The sequence below is a fragment of the Vigna unguiculata genome, chromosome 1, assembly GCF_004118075.2.
Source record: "Vigna unguiculata cultivar IT97K-499-35 chromosome 1, ASM411807v1, whole genome shotgun sequence".
NCBI lineage: Eukaryota > Viridiplantae > Streptophyta > Magnoliopsida > Fabales > Fabaceae > Vigna > Vigna unguiculata.
Genome location: NC_040279.1, coordinates 37,492,870 through 37,509,868, shown reverse-complemented (window position 1 = coordinate 37,509,868; position 16,999 = coordinate 37,492,870). Strand labels below are relative to the sequence as shown.

Sequence of the window (16,999 nt, the reverse complement as noted above, 5' to 3'; positions counted from 1 at the left end):
TAGGTATTTTAATAACATAATTGCAACTTTAGAAGAACAAGTCTTATAAGGCCTTCTGGTTGCTTCCTCTGGGGAACATTGGAGACAAATGCACCGACAAATATAAAACTTTTTTCAAAATCGGTTCATCCACACACCTATTATTGTCCACATCACTATAAAGTCACAGGTGTTGCTTGCTTCAAATATCAAATCGTCGTGAACTACAAGAAACCAGACTTAGAGGAGATTTCCACAATACTCTCGAACTTGCATGGCACTTCTATCTGCTATCTCACTGCAACACGTAGTCCAATCACCATGACAATTGGCAACAGATCAATGAAGCTGTCCCATTTTTCCTAGTACTCTTGTTTTCTGTCTCAATTCATCTTGGTCGTAAAAATATAATAAATATATTGTAGTTGTACGGTCACTCTCATTCCAAGTTGGAATGCCTGAGATGGAATCACTTGGATCATTTAATGCTAAATAAGATTCTGAATCAAAGCATTCGCATGTGAAATCACAGTTTTATCTATGCTAGTGTGGAAAACAAAACCAGACCACTTATGTACAGTTTGACAGGTTCAATTATGTTAATCATAACCACACGATATTTTAAAAATCAATGCACTCGAGTGTATTTACACATTTATGAAACATTTTCTCTGCTAAAATTACAATCACATCTTTAAATACAGTAGTAAACTGAGATGATGGAGAACAGTTTGTAATACGATCAGCATTTTAAGGGAAATCACTTTAGGTTACACAACATTGATGTTACACAACATTGAAGCCTACGAACATGAGAAACACAAGATTAAACCTAGAAAAAAATTGCCAAATCAGAAACCCCGCCATTCTCTTCAACCCAAGCGAGGTCGAGAACCAGTTTGCCATCAGGCAGCCACTGGAAAGCAGCATCAGAACCATTCAGTTGGAACTTCTTTGGAGATTCACTTGAGTAAGCAAGGAATCTCCCACCACCCTTAACCTTAACCTTAACACCCTTCTCAGTATACTCCAATTCTTGAATTGTCCCTCCACTGTTAAACATGTTTGTCAGCCCAATGGGTGCAAATTTTATGTTGCTACTACCAAGCTTTTCAACTGGGACAAAGTTGTAAAGCTCAAATGTGGAAGGTTGAATAGTTAATTGCAGTGGTTCAGACATGGGGGTCATGAAATGCAGTACCTCAGCCTGATTGAGGTACACAACATACTCCTCTGCCTTACCCATACGTGCTGCTTCTTTCTTTTGATCCCACTCAACCTCAGTTACATGAACAGTGCATGATATTGGTTTGTAACACTCTGGGAAACCCTTGAATTTCTTCGCCTTTGGGTCCCAACCAGCTCCTTGACAGTTGAAAGCACCAATAACTCCTCCATACTATTAAATGAACAAAATTGTTGTTAGATTATACCTTATAATACTAAATGATGCAAATGCAATGTAAAAAAATGCATACCTTATTGAAGTTCCAAATTTTGAGAACGGTTTTTTGGTCAAAGAGAGGGTTCCTAAAAAGGCAGTCTCTTGTTGGAAGGGGAAAATAAATGCATCTGGGCACGGTGCCATCAGGGAAGACAAGCTTCTTAATGAGATCAAAATCATGAGAGCCAACTCTATCACTCACATAGACAGGACCACCACAAATAGCCCTTGAACCAGCGTGAAATTTGGCACACTCATGATCCGATTGAAACATGTCCCAATCGGGTTGAATTATCTGTCCCATCCATAAGCTGTTGTAGGAACAGTGAATCATGTGCACCCCCTGTAACCAGAACACTCCCATTGGGTCCCCATTGGGATCTTGGAACCAAAAGTCATCCCCTGTAGTCAATTTTTTTTCTCTTAAAACTCGTTTAATTTCATTTTCCTTGCATATCTTGTGAATAGAGCGATAAAAATCATCAAAAGTAGATAGAATAACGCTTACCAACTCTTCCAAAGGGAATTTGTTTAGTTCCAAGGAAGAAGAAATCGTTGCACTGTTGCATGCTAGCGATGATTCCGCTTCCATTGAAGTTCTTGATAATGGAGTTTCCCACCCCATCGTAATAAGCCTTGGCAATCTCCACTCTGCCTCCATATTCCTCGCATACGTATTCAAGACTCTGCATGTAGAGTCAAAGTTAACGAGTAATTGATAAAAGAGTCATGCTAAACACCACCCTCCTTAATAAGCTAAAAGAGTCAAAGTTAAAATAGACTAAAAATAGAAAAAGCAAACTCACGTGAATGACGTCAATTTTAACTCCAGTAACACCGGCTTGAGCAAGATAAGAGTGCATGGAATCGTAGAAGTCGTTAGCTTGATGAGGATGAACAAGCCCTATGGAACCTTCCACTAGTTTATCCACTGCAAGATCCTGCATTGTCCCATCAAGACCAGGAGAGAGTTTGCATGGTATTATTTTCGAATCAAGATGTGTAGTTCCTGGCCTCACACCACCCCATCCGCCACAGAGCGCATGCCACACATAAACATCATCCAAACCTTTGAATTCAGTCCTCAAATCCCTTGTGAAATCCTTCATCCCACCACACTCCGATGCTTTGCAACAACACCCTCCACTTTCGTTGCTCTCCTTTCCCTTCCCTCCAAAGAGATCATCAATTTCCTTTCTCACCTTCACAATCATCAACTCTATCTCGGCCAAATCCGAACCCCCAGCTGAAATAGCTGCAGCACGTTTCTTCCCCAAATGCTCAGCTTCAATCCCCTTCGAAATCAACTGCTTTACCGTCTCCGGGTTGAAAGAAGGAGCATTAGGACCCAAAAGAAGCCCCTTTTGGTATTTTCTAAACTTCTCACCTTCTTCAAACCTATGAAGCCTCGCGGTCATTTGTTCCCCACCAAGAACAAGATTCTTAGCATCCTCGTTGGGGTCCTCATCATCAAAATTCACACTTTGCCAACCATCATCGATGATAACATACCTCGGAGCCACGCCACCCTCACTGAAATCCTTAAGCCCATGCCAAACCCCAACGGGGTTCACTGTTAAGTAAAACGCATCCCATGTGCACCACCCGAATTTATCAACAATTCTTGGCACCGTTTTCTCCTCCAACAACCTAAACGAGTTAAGGTGGACCCTGAGAGCACTATAGGCCTCTCTCATCAAGTTGTAAGGGTTTTCAGCCACGTGGACATATGCAATTGCACCGAAACTCGATGCTCTCACTTGAGTAGAACCGCTCTCCGCGCAAATCATGACATGGTCATCAGAGCCAGGGTGAAGTGCGGACCTGAAACTTTTTTCTATAATGGGAATGATTACGACATAGGATTCTGTTTCGGGGACCTCTAAGAGGACCCACTGGGTTTCCATTTGTAAGTCTGAACCGGAATTTCCCACCCACTGGGTAGACCACCATGTTTTGAACCTGAAGATGCTAAGGAAGTTTCTACCGCTGAAACTTCCCAGGGAGTTTAACAATCTGTCGGAGGGTGAAACATGGGAGAATCCTAGGAAGCCACCTTTGTGTGACACGGCAATGACACGTTGAAGGATGGAAGGTGGGGCATCACGAGGTTCACAGATTGAGGAGAAGGAATTGAACGTGACGTTCTCGGGTACTTGAGAGAGTAACGGCACACCTCCCACGGAGAGTTTCCCGTCAGACAAGTCGAAAACTTTTTCCGGTGGCTCCAGTCCTAACGTGGCATTCACTGGATCGTTCGGAGGAGCCATGGAGAATGAACAACGAACAACAAGAAAGAAGAAGAACAGAGGACAAAATGATTCAAAACTAAAAAAAACAAAGACAAGAAACCTTACTTTGAGAATTAGAGAAGAAAGCTAGCTAACTAGTAGCATATATATACCAATTTGGTGACTGAAGACACAATCAAAGGAATGAAAAAGAGAAATAATAAGTGATGGTTGAGAGATTAGAGGCAAGAAGAGAAAGAGACTTTAGGCTTTTGGATACAGAGGTGAGAGATTGAAGAAGATACGAAGAAGATGAGAGTAATTGTGGGAAGTTGTTGAATGGAGAGTGTCTGAGATGGTTAGTATATAGTGCAGTAAGCAACATTTGATTTGAAGTGTGGCACCGAAAGAAGGAGTGCATTCAGCAATAACAGGAAGAGGCAGAGAATAATAGCTGTAAGTGGGGTCGTGGGGAGTGGTGGAGTGTGAGTTCAAAGTTCTTGTCTAATCTCTATTCCTTTTTGTTCTTTTTGTTTCCTTCTTCCCGTGACTCATTTTCTCAACCTGATAACGTCTTTCATTCGTAGCACTATTTATCTTCGCCGCTACAAAAATTCTATCTTACCAGATAACAAAAAATTATTAAGTACACATTCTGATAGTTCTCATTGTCGGGTTTGGAATAATCTTAATTGTGAGTATTATATGAATTACACATTAATAACATATGTGAATCAGTTAATTCACAAACTAAATTTGTTTTCTATTATAAATCGACATTCACATAGAGAGTTTGAATGTTTGAGTATTTTTTGAGAAGTTTGAATGAGATGACCGATTTGGTGACATAAGTTGTCAATTATGTCGATTGAAATCTTGAAATGAAATGAAAGCTTTTTTTGGTGTCCAAAAGAATTGAGAGTAGTTGAGGATGACTTTGTAGAACCAAAATGTATCGGAAAATGATAGGTTAATGAAGTTTTCTTTTTTACAAATTTTGATAAATTATCTATTTAGGTAAAAATAAAAGTACTACTTATTACTTTATTTTAGTTAAAAAATAATAAAATAATTTATTTTAATTTTATTTATAGAAACTTTGTCAAATTTGTAAAAAAAAAAAATTATCAGAGATAATTTTTCAAAAGCATTCATGATTTTACCAATGTCTAAAATAATGCATTGAAAGTACTGTGCATAAAGGACAAGGCATTTCTTTAAAAATTATACCAAGTTCTTGATGAGTCAGGTTTTCTTTAAAAGAGATGTGAAATATATTACATAAGGTGTATAAGGGGAATGATGGAGTGAAGTTGGTTTGGCTTCAAATATTCGGGGAGAGTTGGAGAACATGAATATGAAGGAAACTAAAGAAGGGCCTCTGTACATAACTCAGGTTGAAATCGTAGTGAACCAACCCAATAAAAATGGAGAGATGTTGTCCGCTAGCCGAGTTGTGAATAAGATCTTGAGGTTGCTAACCATAGACTTTGACAATGTGTTGCGCGATTAAGAAATCCAAAGACTTGATAACTTAATTGAAGAGTTGTTAGATTCCGTGAGTCTCACGAGCAACATAAGAAGAAAAAGGATGAGTCACTTAATCAATATTCCAAATGAAAGAAAAGACTCAAAACACTTGAGGCAGAGAACCAGAGCAAAATAAAAGAAAAAACAAATAACAAGTTTGTCAATGTAAAAATAAAAAGGGTTAATTACTCGGATCATACCCATTTTGGTTCGAAAATTTCAAAATGGTACCCACTTTGAACTTTGTCTCAATTTAGTACCCAATTTTGATTATTGCATCAATGTAGTATTCTCCGTTAAGTCTTCACAAACGGCATTAACTACATTGCCACGTGTTAGCCTCTGGATTTTTTAATTTTTTTTAATTTTTTTTAATTTAAAAAAAATTGCCACGTGTCAAATCCCTTGATGTGACATATGACATTGTCAGTGACACGTGGCAAGGTATCGCCACGTGTCAAGGTACTTGGCAAGTGTCATTGTCTTCATCTCAACTTAGTCTCCACATGTGTCTATTTGTTTCAATTTAGTACCCATATATGTTTATTTGTTTCAATTTAGTACCCAATTTATTTGTTTGAATTTTATTCAAATATTTTTTTTTAAAAAAATGGAGAAATATTGTATCTCTTTTAAGACAAAATTTATTATTTATATAAATATTATATTGATATTTGTTACTAAAAATGAGTTATAAAATTAAGGGCTTATTGAAATTTATATTTGTAAGTCATTTTTAATAACAAATATAAATATAACATTTATATAAATAATAAATTTGGTCTTCAGGAGACATAATATTTCTCTATTTTGTAAAAAAATATTCAGACAAAATTAAAATAAATAAATTGGGTACTAAATTGAAACCAATAAATATATATGGGTACTAAATTGAAACAAATAGATACATGTGGGGACTAAGTTGAAATGAAGATAATGACACTTGTCAGGTACCTTGACACGTGGCGATATCACGTGTCACATCAAGGATTTGACACGTGACAAATTCTAAAAAAAAGTTAAAAAAAATTAAAAATTAAAAAAATTAAAAATAAAAATAAAAAAAATTAAAAAATCCAGAGGCTGACACGTGACAAGGTAGTTAACGCCGTTTGTGAAGACTTAACGGAGAGTACTACATTGATGCAATAATCAAAATTGGGTACTAAATTGAGACAAAGTTCAAAGTGAGTATCATTTTAAAATTTTTGAACCAAAATGGGCATGATCCGAATAATTAAGCCAAATAAAAAACATGTCAACCATCAAAATAGTTGACTATCGAAAAGGTGAAAAATTTAACTATTCATGCAAGGATCGAAAGATTATGATGAAAAATATGACTATAAATTATACTATCGATCGCATAAATAACACAATAACAACAAAAGTTAAATAAATCAATTACAAAATAAATTTGACGTGAACATGGAAACTACTTTATTAATGGGTTTTCTTCATTTTTCTCCCCTGTCCTTTTTCGGGTCATCCATACAATTTTTTTCCATATTATCTCGGTCATAATTCGAGTCCTTGGTCCAAAATATGAACCTCAAATTACTCAATCAGAAATGGAATCGTGAGCCGATTTTTCTTTTTTTAAAAAGGAGGTTTTAAAAAAAATGAAAAAGAGAATAGTTAAAAAAATATATATAAATAATTAATTATTCGACTAAAATTTAAATTTCGTGAAAGTGTTAATTTTAAGTGTGTAGATTTAAAATTAATTTAAGATTATTACTGTAATTTGAATTTTTGTGTAATTAATTGTTTTATTAATTAATATGAAACTTAATTTAATAAAGTTAATTATTTAAACAAATATTAAAAGACATGTACAACAGATAAATTATGCAATAAAACAAAATATAATTATCATATACCTGTAATTGAAAATGACTCTAGAAACTTGAAAAATATGAACAATCATTTCTTTTCTTTGTCATATTATACGAGCAAATAGTATAGTTTTTCCTTTCCATTTTCAAGTGAAGATAATTAGTGAGCATTATCTTGTCTTAAACCAACAAAAATCATTTTCCGAACATCAACATTTATTTTTATTTCAAAATATTTATGTATATTTATTTTTATTTCAAAATTTGACAATCATTGAAATTTTAATCAAATTGTTGAGGTTTAAAAGATAAATTTTGTTGTGTTGCTTCTTTCTTGAGAATAAATATTTTTGGGTAACAAAATAGATATAGGTTGGTGTCAGGAAGTTATTCACATAAATATTCATTTATAGGAAATTAGAAATAATTCATTACTGAAAAATTGATCGAATGATCACATTCAAACGTAATTCTGTGTATGAATAGTAGTATCGTATAAGTAATTTAGAGTTACCAAATTATAATTAGTAACATTGTCTGACCAAAAAGCTTTCTAACTCATAGACAATAATGTCATTATGATTATTATTATTTTTATTAATAAATGTGATTTATACATTTTATATAAGATGTTAAACAAAATTTAATGCATGTGCTTCACACATAAAGTTGTATTAAGTATTTTAAAGTATAAAGTAATTATTAATAAATAAATTATAACTATTTATGTAATTATTTAAAATTTATTAATTTTTAAATGATTGATTAAAACTTATCTTAAACGAGTATATAATTACAAATTTATGTATATATTTAGATGCGAAAAATACTAATTTTAAATACAAAAAATAATATTTGAAATACAGATGAAGAATTTAAAAGTAAAATTAAAATTAAAAAATATATATCAAGGTAAAAGATTTGTTAAATTTATTTTATTACTATAAAATAACTTAATTTATATTAATAAATGTGTAAAATTAGTAGTAATGTTAAAATATTATTGCAAATAAATATATTATTAACACTGTAATTCGAAGTGTTTTGGTATATTGGTGATCAACAACTAAAGAATAAATAATTGATTGATTTATTATGGTTGCTTAAGTTGAAAGTCTTGAATAGGTTAACATAGAAAATTATAGGTAGCCAAAAGTACTACATACATGTATATGGAGAAGAAAAAAAGTCACCATATAATGAAGTGTATCCATGTCATAACATTATATATAATATGCTATAGATATAGTTGATCAATTATTGAGCATTTTATCGATATTATAAATCCTATATTTATAGATCTCTTATATTATTGGATGAAAATTAGTATACCAATTTTATATTGGATGAAAATAACCATAATAAATAATATATCAAAATAGAAAATTAATTAATAAAGTTTAACACTTATACAAAATTATTAAGGATGCAATAATATAATTTAATTCTTCTTTATATATAATGTTATCTAGAATTTTTCTTTAAATTTTTTTTTTATAAAAAGAAAAGTTAACATTTTTTGAAACATATAATGAGATAAGTCTTAAGAATTAAGTTAGATATTAATTTTAGTTTATGATTTTGTGATTTGTCATGTTTGATAGTAAGTGTTTAACAAAAGAAAAATCCTAATAAACTCTTAAACTATTTCATTTGTTCTGGAAGTAGAGATAATATTGAAAGAGATAAACTTTGATCCTTTTTGTGTGTGTGGAAAGTGTTGTATTGTTAATTAAGGAAAGAAATGAGCAATTTACAGATGGGCCAATCACTATAGTTGTAAGTGGATCAGTTTTTCTATGACGGTTATGATTATAGTTTTAAAGTTCCTTTTAAGGGCCCAATGTTGACGCGTTTGTTACACCAAAAGTTCTTCTTTACTTTCTCTACCTACCGAGGTTCCACATAAATCTAGTTTATTCAAGGAAGAATATTCCGAACTAGCTAGATTCTTCCTTTTTGTTCTTAATAAAATTTACATCTATCAAAGGTCTAAATGGAAATTTAGTTTAATCAAGATTTAATTGTTCGGTTGGTTCCAATTTTAGTTATAAAATTTTAAATCGATCTCTATTTAACTTTTTGTTTTAATTCTTTTATTTTTGTTTCAATTGAATTTCTATTTTTAAAGAATTAACTCAATTAAATTATTTTAAAAAATTATAAATATTAATTAGATAGTTTTTTTTTAAATATGATTCAGAAAGAAAAGTTTTCAAAACACTCCTAAATAAAATATATTTGGAAAAGAGACTTCCAAAATACGCTCAAATATATTCTGAAAATAATTTTCAGGAGGAAGAGTTTCATTTCTCGTAATTTTTTCTTTTCCATTACAGCGTTATCTCCTTCCTCTTTTTATTTTTCTTTTTTTCTCTCCAGTGGCCGTAATGGTAGAAGTGGTAACTGCAACAATGAGAATGATGTGCAGTGGTAGGAGGTATTTGAATATTTTTCTAAGAGTGCAGTTAATAATTGAAGAAGTATAAGAAGCAATAACCTTGAGGTTACAACTTTGGCCCAAGTGAAGTGAGTTACGGCAAAGAAAGCCCACTCATAAATAGGAGTTCACGAAGGAGCCAATCCTATGTTTAAGCTTGTCACCGGAATGAGCGAAACAAAGGAATGGAGAAAGAAATGACTGAAAAATAAAATTATTTGGATTGAAAAGTTATAATAGATTTAATTAATTAAATAATATAATAAATTATAAAAATATTGAAAAAATTTAAAAAATAATTAAAATTTTAATATAATTTTACACTGTTATATAAATTTAATTTATTTTATTGATATTATTTCAAAATAAAAAACTAATATAAAAATAATATTCAATTTTATATAAAAAATTAAAATTTATTTAAAATAGGAAAAAATTAAAAAATTAATTATTTAATATATATATATATATATATATATATTTATATATATTCAAAACCAAAATTTTCAAATATATTTATCCGACACTGTAACGATTTTGGTGAAATATGATGATATAAACCATCATTCACGCTCCACCAAAACGTCATACAAGCCAAACTTGCACCATTTTCACTGATAAATCCTACACTCGTTATCCAAGCATAAGTTTAAACGCATCTTTAACTATTGTCCTGCCAAGTGAAATTAAGTTAAATATAAATATAATTAATTATATGTGGTGTTTTCACTTAACACTAATATGGTAATCCACGTTAACCTTAGTAAGACTCCATTTTGTGATGATTTTTAAAATTTATATATATATATTTAGAATAAATTTCATTTTTATTTTATGTTGGATCATATCATGTATTAAGCTATATTTTACTATATTATTATATATTAGAATTTTTTGTTATTTAGTATAACTAAAAATGTAGTACTTATAGATATGTAGAAAATTGAATAAAACCAAGTTGATTTAGTCAACAATTTAACTGTTGATTTAGTTATTGATTTTACCATCGATTCTATTTTAATTAAATTAAAAAACTTACTTATTTATGATTGATTAGCGATTAAAATTATTTTGTTAAATTAAAATGAGTTCTTATTTATGATTGAATTAGATTAATCTCTAATATTTTAAGCTGACCAAATTTTTAAAAATCGATTAACAATTACAATTTTGGTGACTCTTTAACTACTAATTTTTAAATTGATAATTAATTATTTTGCAATTAAAATTTTCGTTACTGTTTATGTTCAATGCTAATTCAACGACTAAATATGTTAGTCCTCAATTTGACTCCTTTAACAACCGATTTCTTCAATAATTAAAATGTTTTTTTTCTTGTTGACCAATAATCATCACAATAAGTCATTTTGTATAATTGATTATTTTATATTTTCTCTCTATCTTCTCACCTCATTAGTTTGTATTAATATATATATATATATATATATATATATATATATATATATATATATATATATATATATATATATATATATATATATATTATATTTATATTTACATCAACGTATCAGTACGGTAAAATCATGTTTTCTTAAAATAAAAATTAACGATTTTAAAGTCTTATACAATACACATTTAACTTAACAATCTGTAGGACTGAAGTTGTCCAGCATGATATTCCTAACACTCTTTTAAAACCAAAGATATTTCATAATAATAATAATAATAATATATCCATCTAACTTATACAACTTTTATGTAAAATGAAAAACGTGTTAAATTCCATATTATAAATTTTAAGCGCGTTTCACAATAATATTTGACTTAACATTAAAGCAAAAATGTGTCAAACAATATAAACAATTCCTGAAATGCGTACGAAACATCAAATAAACTTAACAAAATTTGATTAAAAGAACTAAATCTAAGTATTTCGAAAGATGAATGACTAAATTGGTCCAAAGTTTCAAAATGGACTAATTCCAAAATTTACTGAAAGTTAAGAGATAAAAACATATTTAACCCTAAAATTAAAAACATACTAAAATCAGAATAACTTTAGGGAATATAAACATAAACCCTTTTCTTATCAGCAAGTATAGACTTCATGTATCACCAAAATCAGGGAATAATATTTCAATTATTTATTATTTGGATTTTTTGTCATTTAAATGAGTGAAATATTGGTCTCTTAATTATTCATAACTCTTTCCATATTATTACACGCAATAAGTTTAGAATTCACCGAAATAATTTCCCAAATTTAACAAAATTTAAGTTGGCTTTTAATTAATTACTATTATTTATGTATTTATTATTATTATTATTATTACTAGCGAATACACATGCGCTGATGTATTCGCATTTTTTAATTTTTAAGAAATTTTTTAAAATAATTGTTAAATAAAAAATTATAAAATATATATATAAATAGAAAATTTAAATAATGATTTAAGACAAAAAAGATGTGTAGAAAAATAATTAAAAGTAAATTATTTAAAAAATAATTAATTTTTAAAATAACTAAAGATAAAACGGGTATAACTAAGGGTAAAATGGGTATTATGAAATGTAGACAAAAAAGAGGAATCTCCTTTATTATTATAGATAGATTATCTACACAATATAAACATATTATGAGTTGATTAGATACAGTAGACAAAAAAGAGGAATCTCTTTTATTGTTATAGATAGATTATCTACACAATATAAACATATTATGAGTTGATTAGATACGGTTAATAAGTTAATTATTAGTTTATCTGACTAGCTTATGCCTTAATTTGACAAATACAAAAACATTTAAAAGGAATTCAAAATAATTTACTTTAAAAAATTTCTAGTGTATAAACTATAAGTTATTTCAAAGTACTTTGTAGTTTATAACTTGCAGTTTATTTATTTACTTTTTAATCTTATCTCTTATATTTTAATATATTTTTTATTAACTCTATTGAAATATTATGAAGATAATTAATTTTTGATCTATCTTATTTTTTTTTTGTTAATTTATCATGCAATTCAAATTAAAAATATTTGACATCACAATTGAAGTAACATTAGATTATGATATTTGAAAATTGATCAAAATAAAATAGTAATTAGCAAATTCAATGTATCAACAATTTAAATTGAAAAATGTAAAATAATTTTTTTAATAAATAAATAAAATTTAAATTTAATTGATATTCATTAAATTAATTCATTTAAATAAAATATCTTGTTCAGATGAAAAATATATATAATTTTAAAAACAAGTAAAAGTATTAAAATCGTTAAGATGAATTTCATTATTTAAAAATATTTAAAATTATTATTTCATAATGATATATTTTTACTTAAAAACACAAATTACATTCACTCTTTATTAAAATATTTCTAATCCATTAAACTAAGTTATCATCTCAAAACTTACAAGTTAACAACTAATTAGTTAACATATATCTTTATGCATATTTCAAATATATTTTTATTATAATTTTTAAATATGTTTTTTTATTTTTTTAATCATTTCATTATAATTATAATCGTTTAATAATTTATTTTCAAATGCATATTTCAAAATATAAAGAAATATTGTTTTTAAATATGCATATTATAATAAAATTTAAATTATAATAATATTTAAAATATGCATTCGAAATATTAAAATTAAATATTTGAAAAAATATTTTCAAAATAATGATAATATTTGAAATATGCATTTGAAATAATTTAATTATAACTAAAAATTATAATATTTGAAATATGCATATTATAAAAATATTTGAAATATGCATATTAGAAAAAATATTTTCGAAATAATTATAATCGTTTTGAAATATATGAAAATTATAATAAAAAAATTATTACAATCATAGTATTATAATAATAAAAATTTCAAACTCGAAGAAGGAAAGAAAGGAGAATCGGATCTATTCGTAATAGTATTTGGATTTACCTTGAATCAATTATAAGGAAAAAGAGGGGAGAAGATTTAGGGTTTAGTTAATTGAGACTTTGGGATTGAATCAGTTCAAATAATGTTTGGATATAAACATAATATAGATTTGAGATTTGGATTATCCGGATTTTAAGATCATATAAATAAAATAGAAATTTGATCTAAAAAATTGTGAAATATATATTTTATCAAGAAAACATATTTTAAAAAATAAAATTTTAATGGATGAGTTCAATCAAAATTGCATTAATCAAATTTTTTTCCACCCTTACATATTTGCCTTATTACATTGCTTATATATATATATATATATATATATATATATATATATAAACAATATGACACTTCATTAAATATAAAATCACGCTGAAATTATTTTTATGATTCAATAGATATAATATACATAACATTTCATTTAATATATCATGACATAATTTTATTTCTCTTGTACATAAATACTAAAACTTTAAGTGTGAAAAGTTACAAGTAATTGCCATTACTATTATACATATAGGAATAGTTATAGCACATCCATTCCTTCTTTCAATCACTAGAATTATAATACTAGTATAACTTACTCTTAGTGTATTATTTTTCTAATGACCATTACTTATACTACCTCCTTATTTAACATAATTTCTTATGCTACCTTCTTATAATACTAGTATATCAATGTCTGCATTATCTCTCCCACCACCACTTATCTTACTTCCTCCACTTACTTCCACCAACATCACCACTACCACCCATGTTACCTCTTCCACTTGGACCACAACCTACCTTACCCCCTCTACCTATGCCAACACTTCCACCTCCTTCAACACCACCACCTGCATTACCTCCTGCACTTCCACCGACATCATTACCTAGACTACCTCTTCCACCTGCATCAACATTTCCACCTCCAGCTGCACCACCACCTATATTACCTCCTCCACTTGCTCCACCACCAACATCTCCACCACCTCTCGCACCTACACTACCTCTTCCACCAACACCAACATTTCCACCTCCTCCTACACCACCCCTTATGCTACCTCCTCCCCCAACGTTATCGCTTCCACCTACACCTCCACCACCACCAACATTTCCACCTCCTCCAATACCACCACCTACATTGCCTCCTCCAATACCACCACCACCACCAACACCTACACTACCTCCTCCACCAATACCAACATTTCCACTTCCTCCTGCACCACCACCTATGCTACCTCCTCCCCCAACATTACCGCTTTCACTTGCACCTCCAACTCCACCAACACCACCACTTATGCTACCACTTCCACCAGCACCAACATTTCCACCTGCAGCTGCACCACCACCTACATTACCTTTTCCACTTGCTCCACCACCAACACCTACACCACCTCCCGCACCTACATTACCTCCTCCACCAACCCCAACATTCCCACCTCCTCTTGCACCACCCCCTATGCTACCTCCTCCCCAACGTTACTGCTTCCACCTCCACCTCCAGTTGCACCACCACCTCCAATACCACCACCTACATTACCTCTTCCACTTGCACTACCACCAACACCTACACTACCTCCTGCACCACCACCTATGCTGCCTCCTCCCCCAACATTACTGCCTCCACCTCCACCAACACCACCTATGCTACCACTTCCACCAGCACCAACATTTCCACCAGCAGCCACACCACTGCCTATATTACCTCCTCCACTTACTCCACCACCTCCCGCACCTACACTTCCTCCTCCACCTCCACCAACATTTCCATCTCCAGCTGCACCACCACCTATGCCAACACTTCCACCTCCTCCGATACCACCACCTACATTGGCTCCTCCACTTGCACCACCACCAACACCTACCCCACCTCCTGCACCTACGCTACCTGTTCCACCCACACCAACATTTCCACCTCTTCCTGAACCACCACCTATGTTGCCTCCTCCTCCAACATTACTGCTTCCACCTGCACCTCCGCCTCCTATACCACCACCTATGCTACCTCGTCCACCTGCACCAACATTCCCATCACCACCTATGTTACCTCCTCCACCTACACCAACACTTCCACCTCCTCCAACACCACCACCTATATTACCTCCTCCACTTGCACCACCACCAACAACTACACCACCTCCTGCAGGTGCACCTATACTACCTCCTCCACCTACACCACCACCTATGTTGCCTCCACCGCCAACATTATTGCTTCCACTTGCACCTCCACTTGCACCAACACCACCTCCGGCACCGGCACCTATGCTGCCTCCTTCACCAATTTTGGCTCCTCCACCACTACCTATATTGCTTCCCGTGCCGGTACCTGCACTTCCGAAACCTCCATCTGCTGATCGACCATTTCCAAAACCACCACAATTTTGAACTTTTCGCCCGTCGACTGTCCCAATGATTATTATAACGAGTAAAATGATACGCATTATAACTTTACGTGAAAATATGGCCATAATTGTTCAACGGTGAAAATATGAGAGTGCTTATGTTCGCTGGGAGAAAAGAAAATATGCAGTTTGATTAAAGGTTGTAGTTGGATATGGGTTAGTTTCAGTGTATTTATAGCATGAGTTTGGAATAAGATGTTAATGATGTGGCTACTACCACTAAAGATGCCCGAAATTTCTACTTTCCTTTATGAATATTGTTGATGGCCACGCGTGGTATCTCTCATTGCACAAAGATTCTGAACCAGACATAGTGCATCTGCCGCCACACCAAAAAAATACGTGTAAATACGCCCTTAACTATGCATGTATAGTTGCTTCTGCTTTATCTCTGCATAAATTTTTAACTCATTCTTTCATGCCCTTGATTACGAATCTTATTTCTCCACTATAAGCTTCAGCAAATTACCAAATAAAACGTTCACCCTCCTATTATCTTTTTCTTTCTTTAGAAATAAGGATTTGTTTATGGTAATTCAACACCACTTATTCAAGAATTAAAAATTAAATTATCACTAATGTAATTTTAAACTTTATTTTCTTTTAGTTTTTTAACTTTTAATGAAATAGTTTAAAACTCTTCATTAACACTTATTTGAAGCTTTACTATTGTTTAAAAAATACTTTTTAATATTTATAATATAAACTTATTCATACAATATCTGGCAACATGCAAAATTGTACAAGATGTAAATGATGATATCTTGCTTATTGAGACTTTCCACAATACCTCCTCTATTGTCTTAAAATATCTTTATTGATCAAAATAAAATTTCTAACCATATACTATGTAAATATTTATCAAGTTATATATAAACAACTACTGATATTAATACATATTTAAATAGTTTTCTGTTGAAATATATATTTAGTTACGTGTTTGCTTTAATTTCAATGATTAACATTTTAAACTAATATTTCTTTAAATATTAAAAGGGAATATATTAAAAAAACTAATACAAAGAAAAAACTACTCAAAAAGAAGTTATACATTATCATTCAAATGCAAAATAAAAACGAGTATAATTAGTTTATTAACATATATAATTATATACCAACGATAATTATGTAATTAAATGACGGTTTAAAATTATTTTATACTCTCAGTTTAATTAAATGAAGGAATCTAAAATCATATTCAGATAAGTTAAATTTATTTTATAAAAAATATTTAAATGAATAAATTGAAAAAATA

At 30.7% G+C, this 16,999-nt stretch overlaps 3 protein-coding genes across 3 annotated transcripts; all 3 read right to left on the bottom strand.

Moving 5' to 3' along the window:
- Positions 1-596: 596 nt before the first annotated feature.
- On the bottom strand, positions 597-4,188 carry LOC114183672 (stachyose synthase). Its single transcript, XM_028070774.1, has 4 exons — positions 2,230-4,188; positions 1,932-2,109; positions 1,458-1,825; positions 597-1,378 (listed from the first exon to the last, which is right to left on the bottom strand). Exons 1-4 carry the CDS (start codon positions 3,691-3,693, stop codon positions 812-814), a joined length of 2,577 nt encoding a protein of 858 aa, XP_027926575.1. The 5' UTR covers positions 3,694-4,188; the 3' UTR covers positions 597-811.
- A 9,680-nt stretch (positions 4,189-13,868) lies between these two features.
- LOC114181624 (glycine-rich cell wall structural protein 1) lies at positions 13,869-16,018 on the bottom strand. Its single transcript, XM_028068131.1, has 2 exons — positions 15,198-16,018; positions 13,869-15,131 (listed from the first exon to the last, which is right to left on the bottom strand). Exons 1-2 carry the CDS (start codon positions 15,808-15,810, stop codon positions 14,800-14,802), a joined length of 945 nt encoding a protein of 314 aa, XP_027923932.1. The 5' UTR covers positions 15,811-16,018; the 3' UTR covers positions 13,869-14,799.
- LOC114191069 (glycine-rich cell wall structural protein 1-like) lies at positions 14,072-14,775 on the bottom strand. The gene is made up of 2 exons (XM_028080230.1): positions 14,750-14,775; positions 14,072-14,708 (listed from the first exon to the last, which is right to left on the bottom strand). Exons 1-2 carry the CDS (start codon positions 14,773-14,775, stop codon positions 14,072-14,074), a joined length of 663 nt encoding a protein of 220 aa, XP_027936031.1.
- Positions 16,019-16,999: the final 981 nt, after the last annotated feature.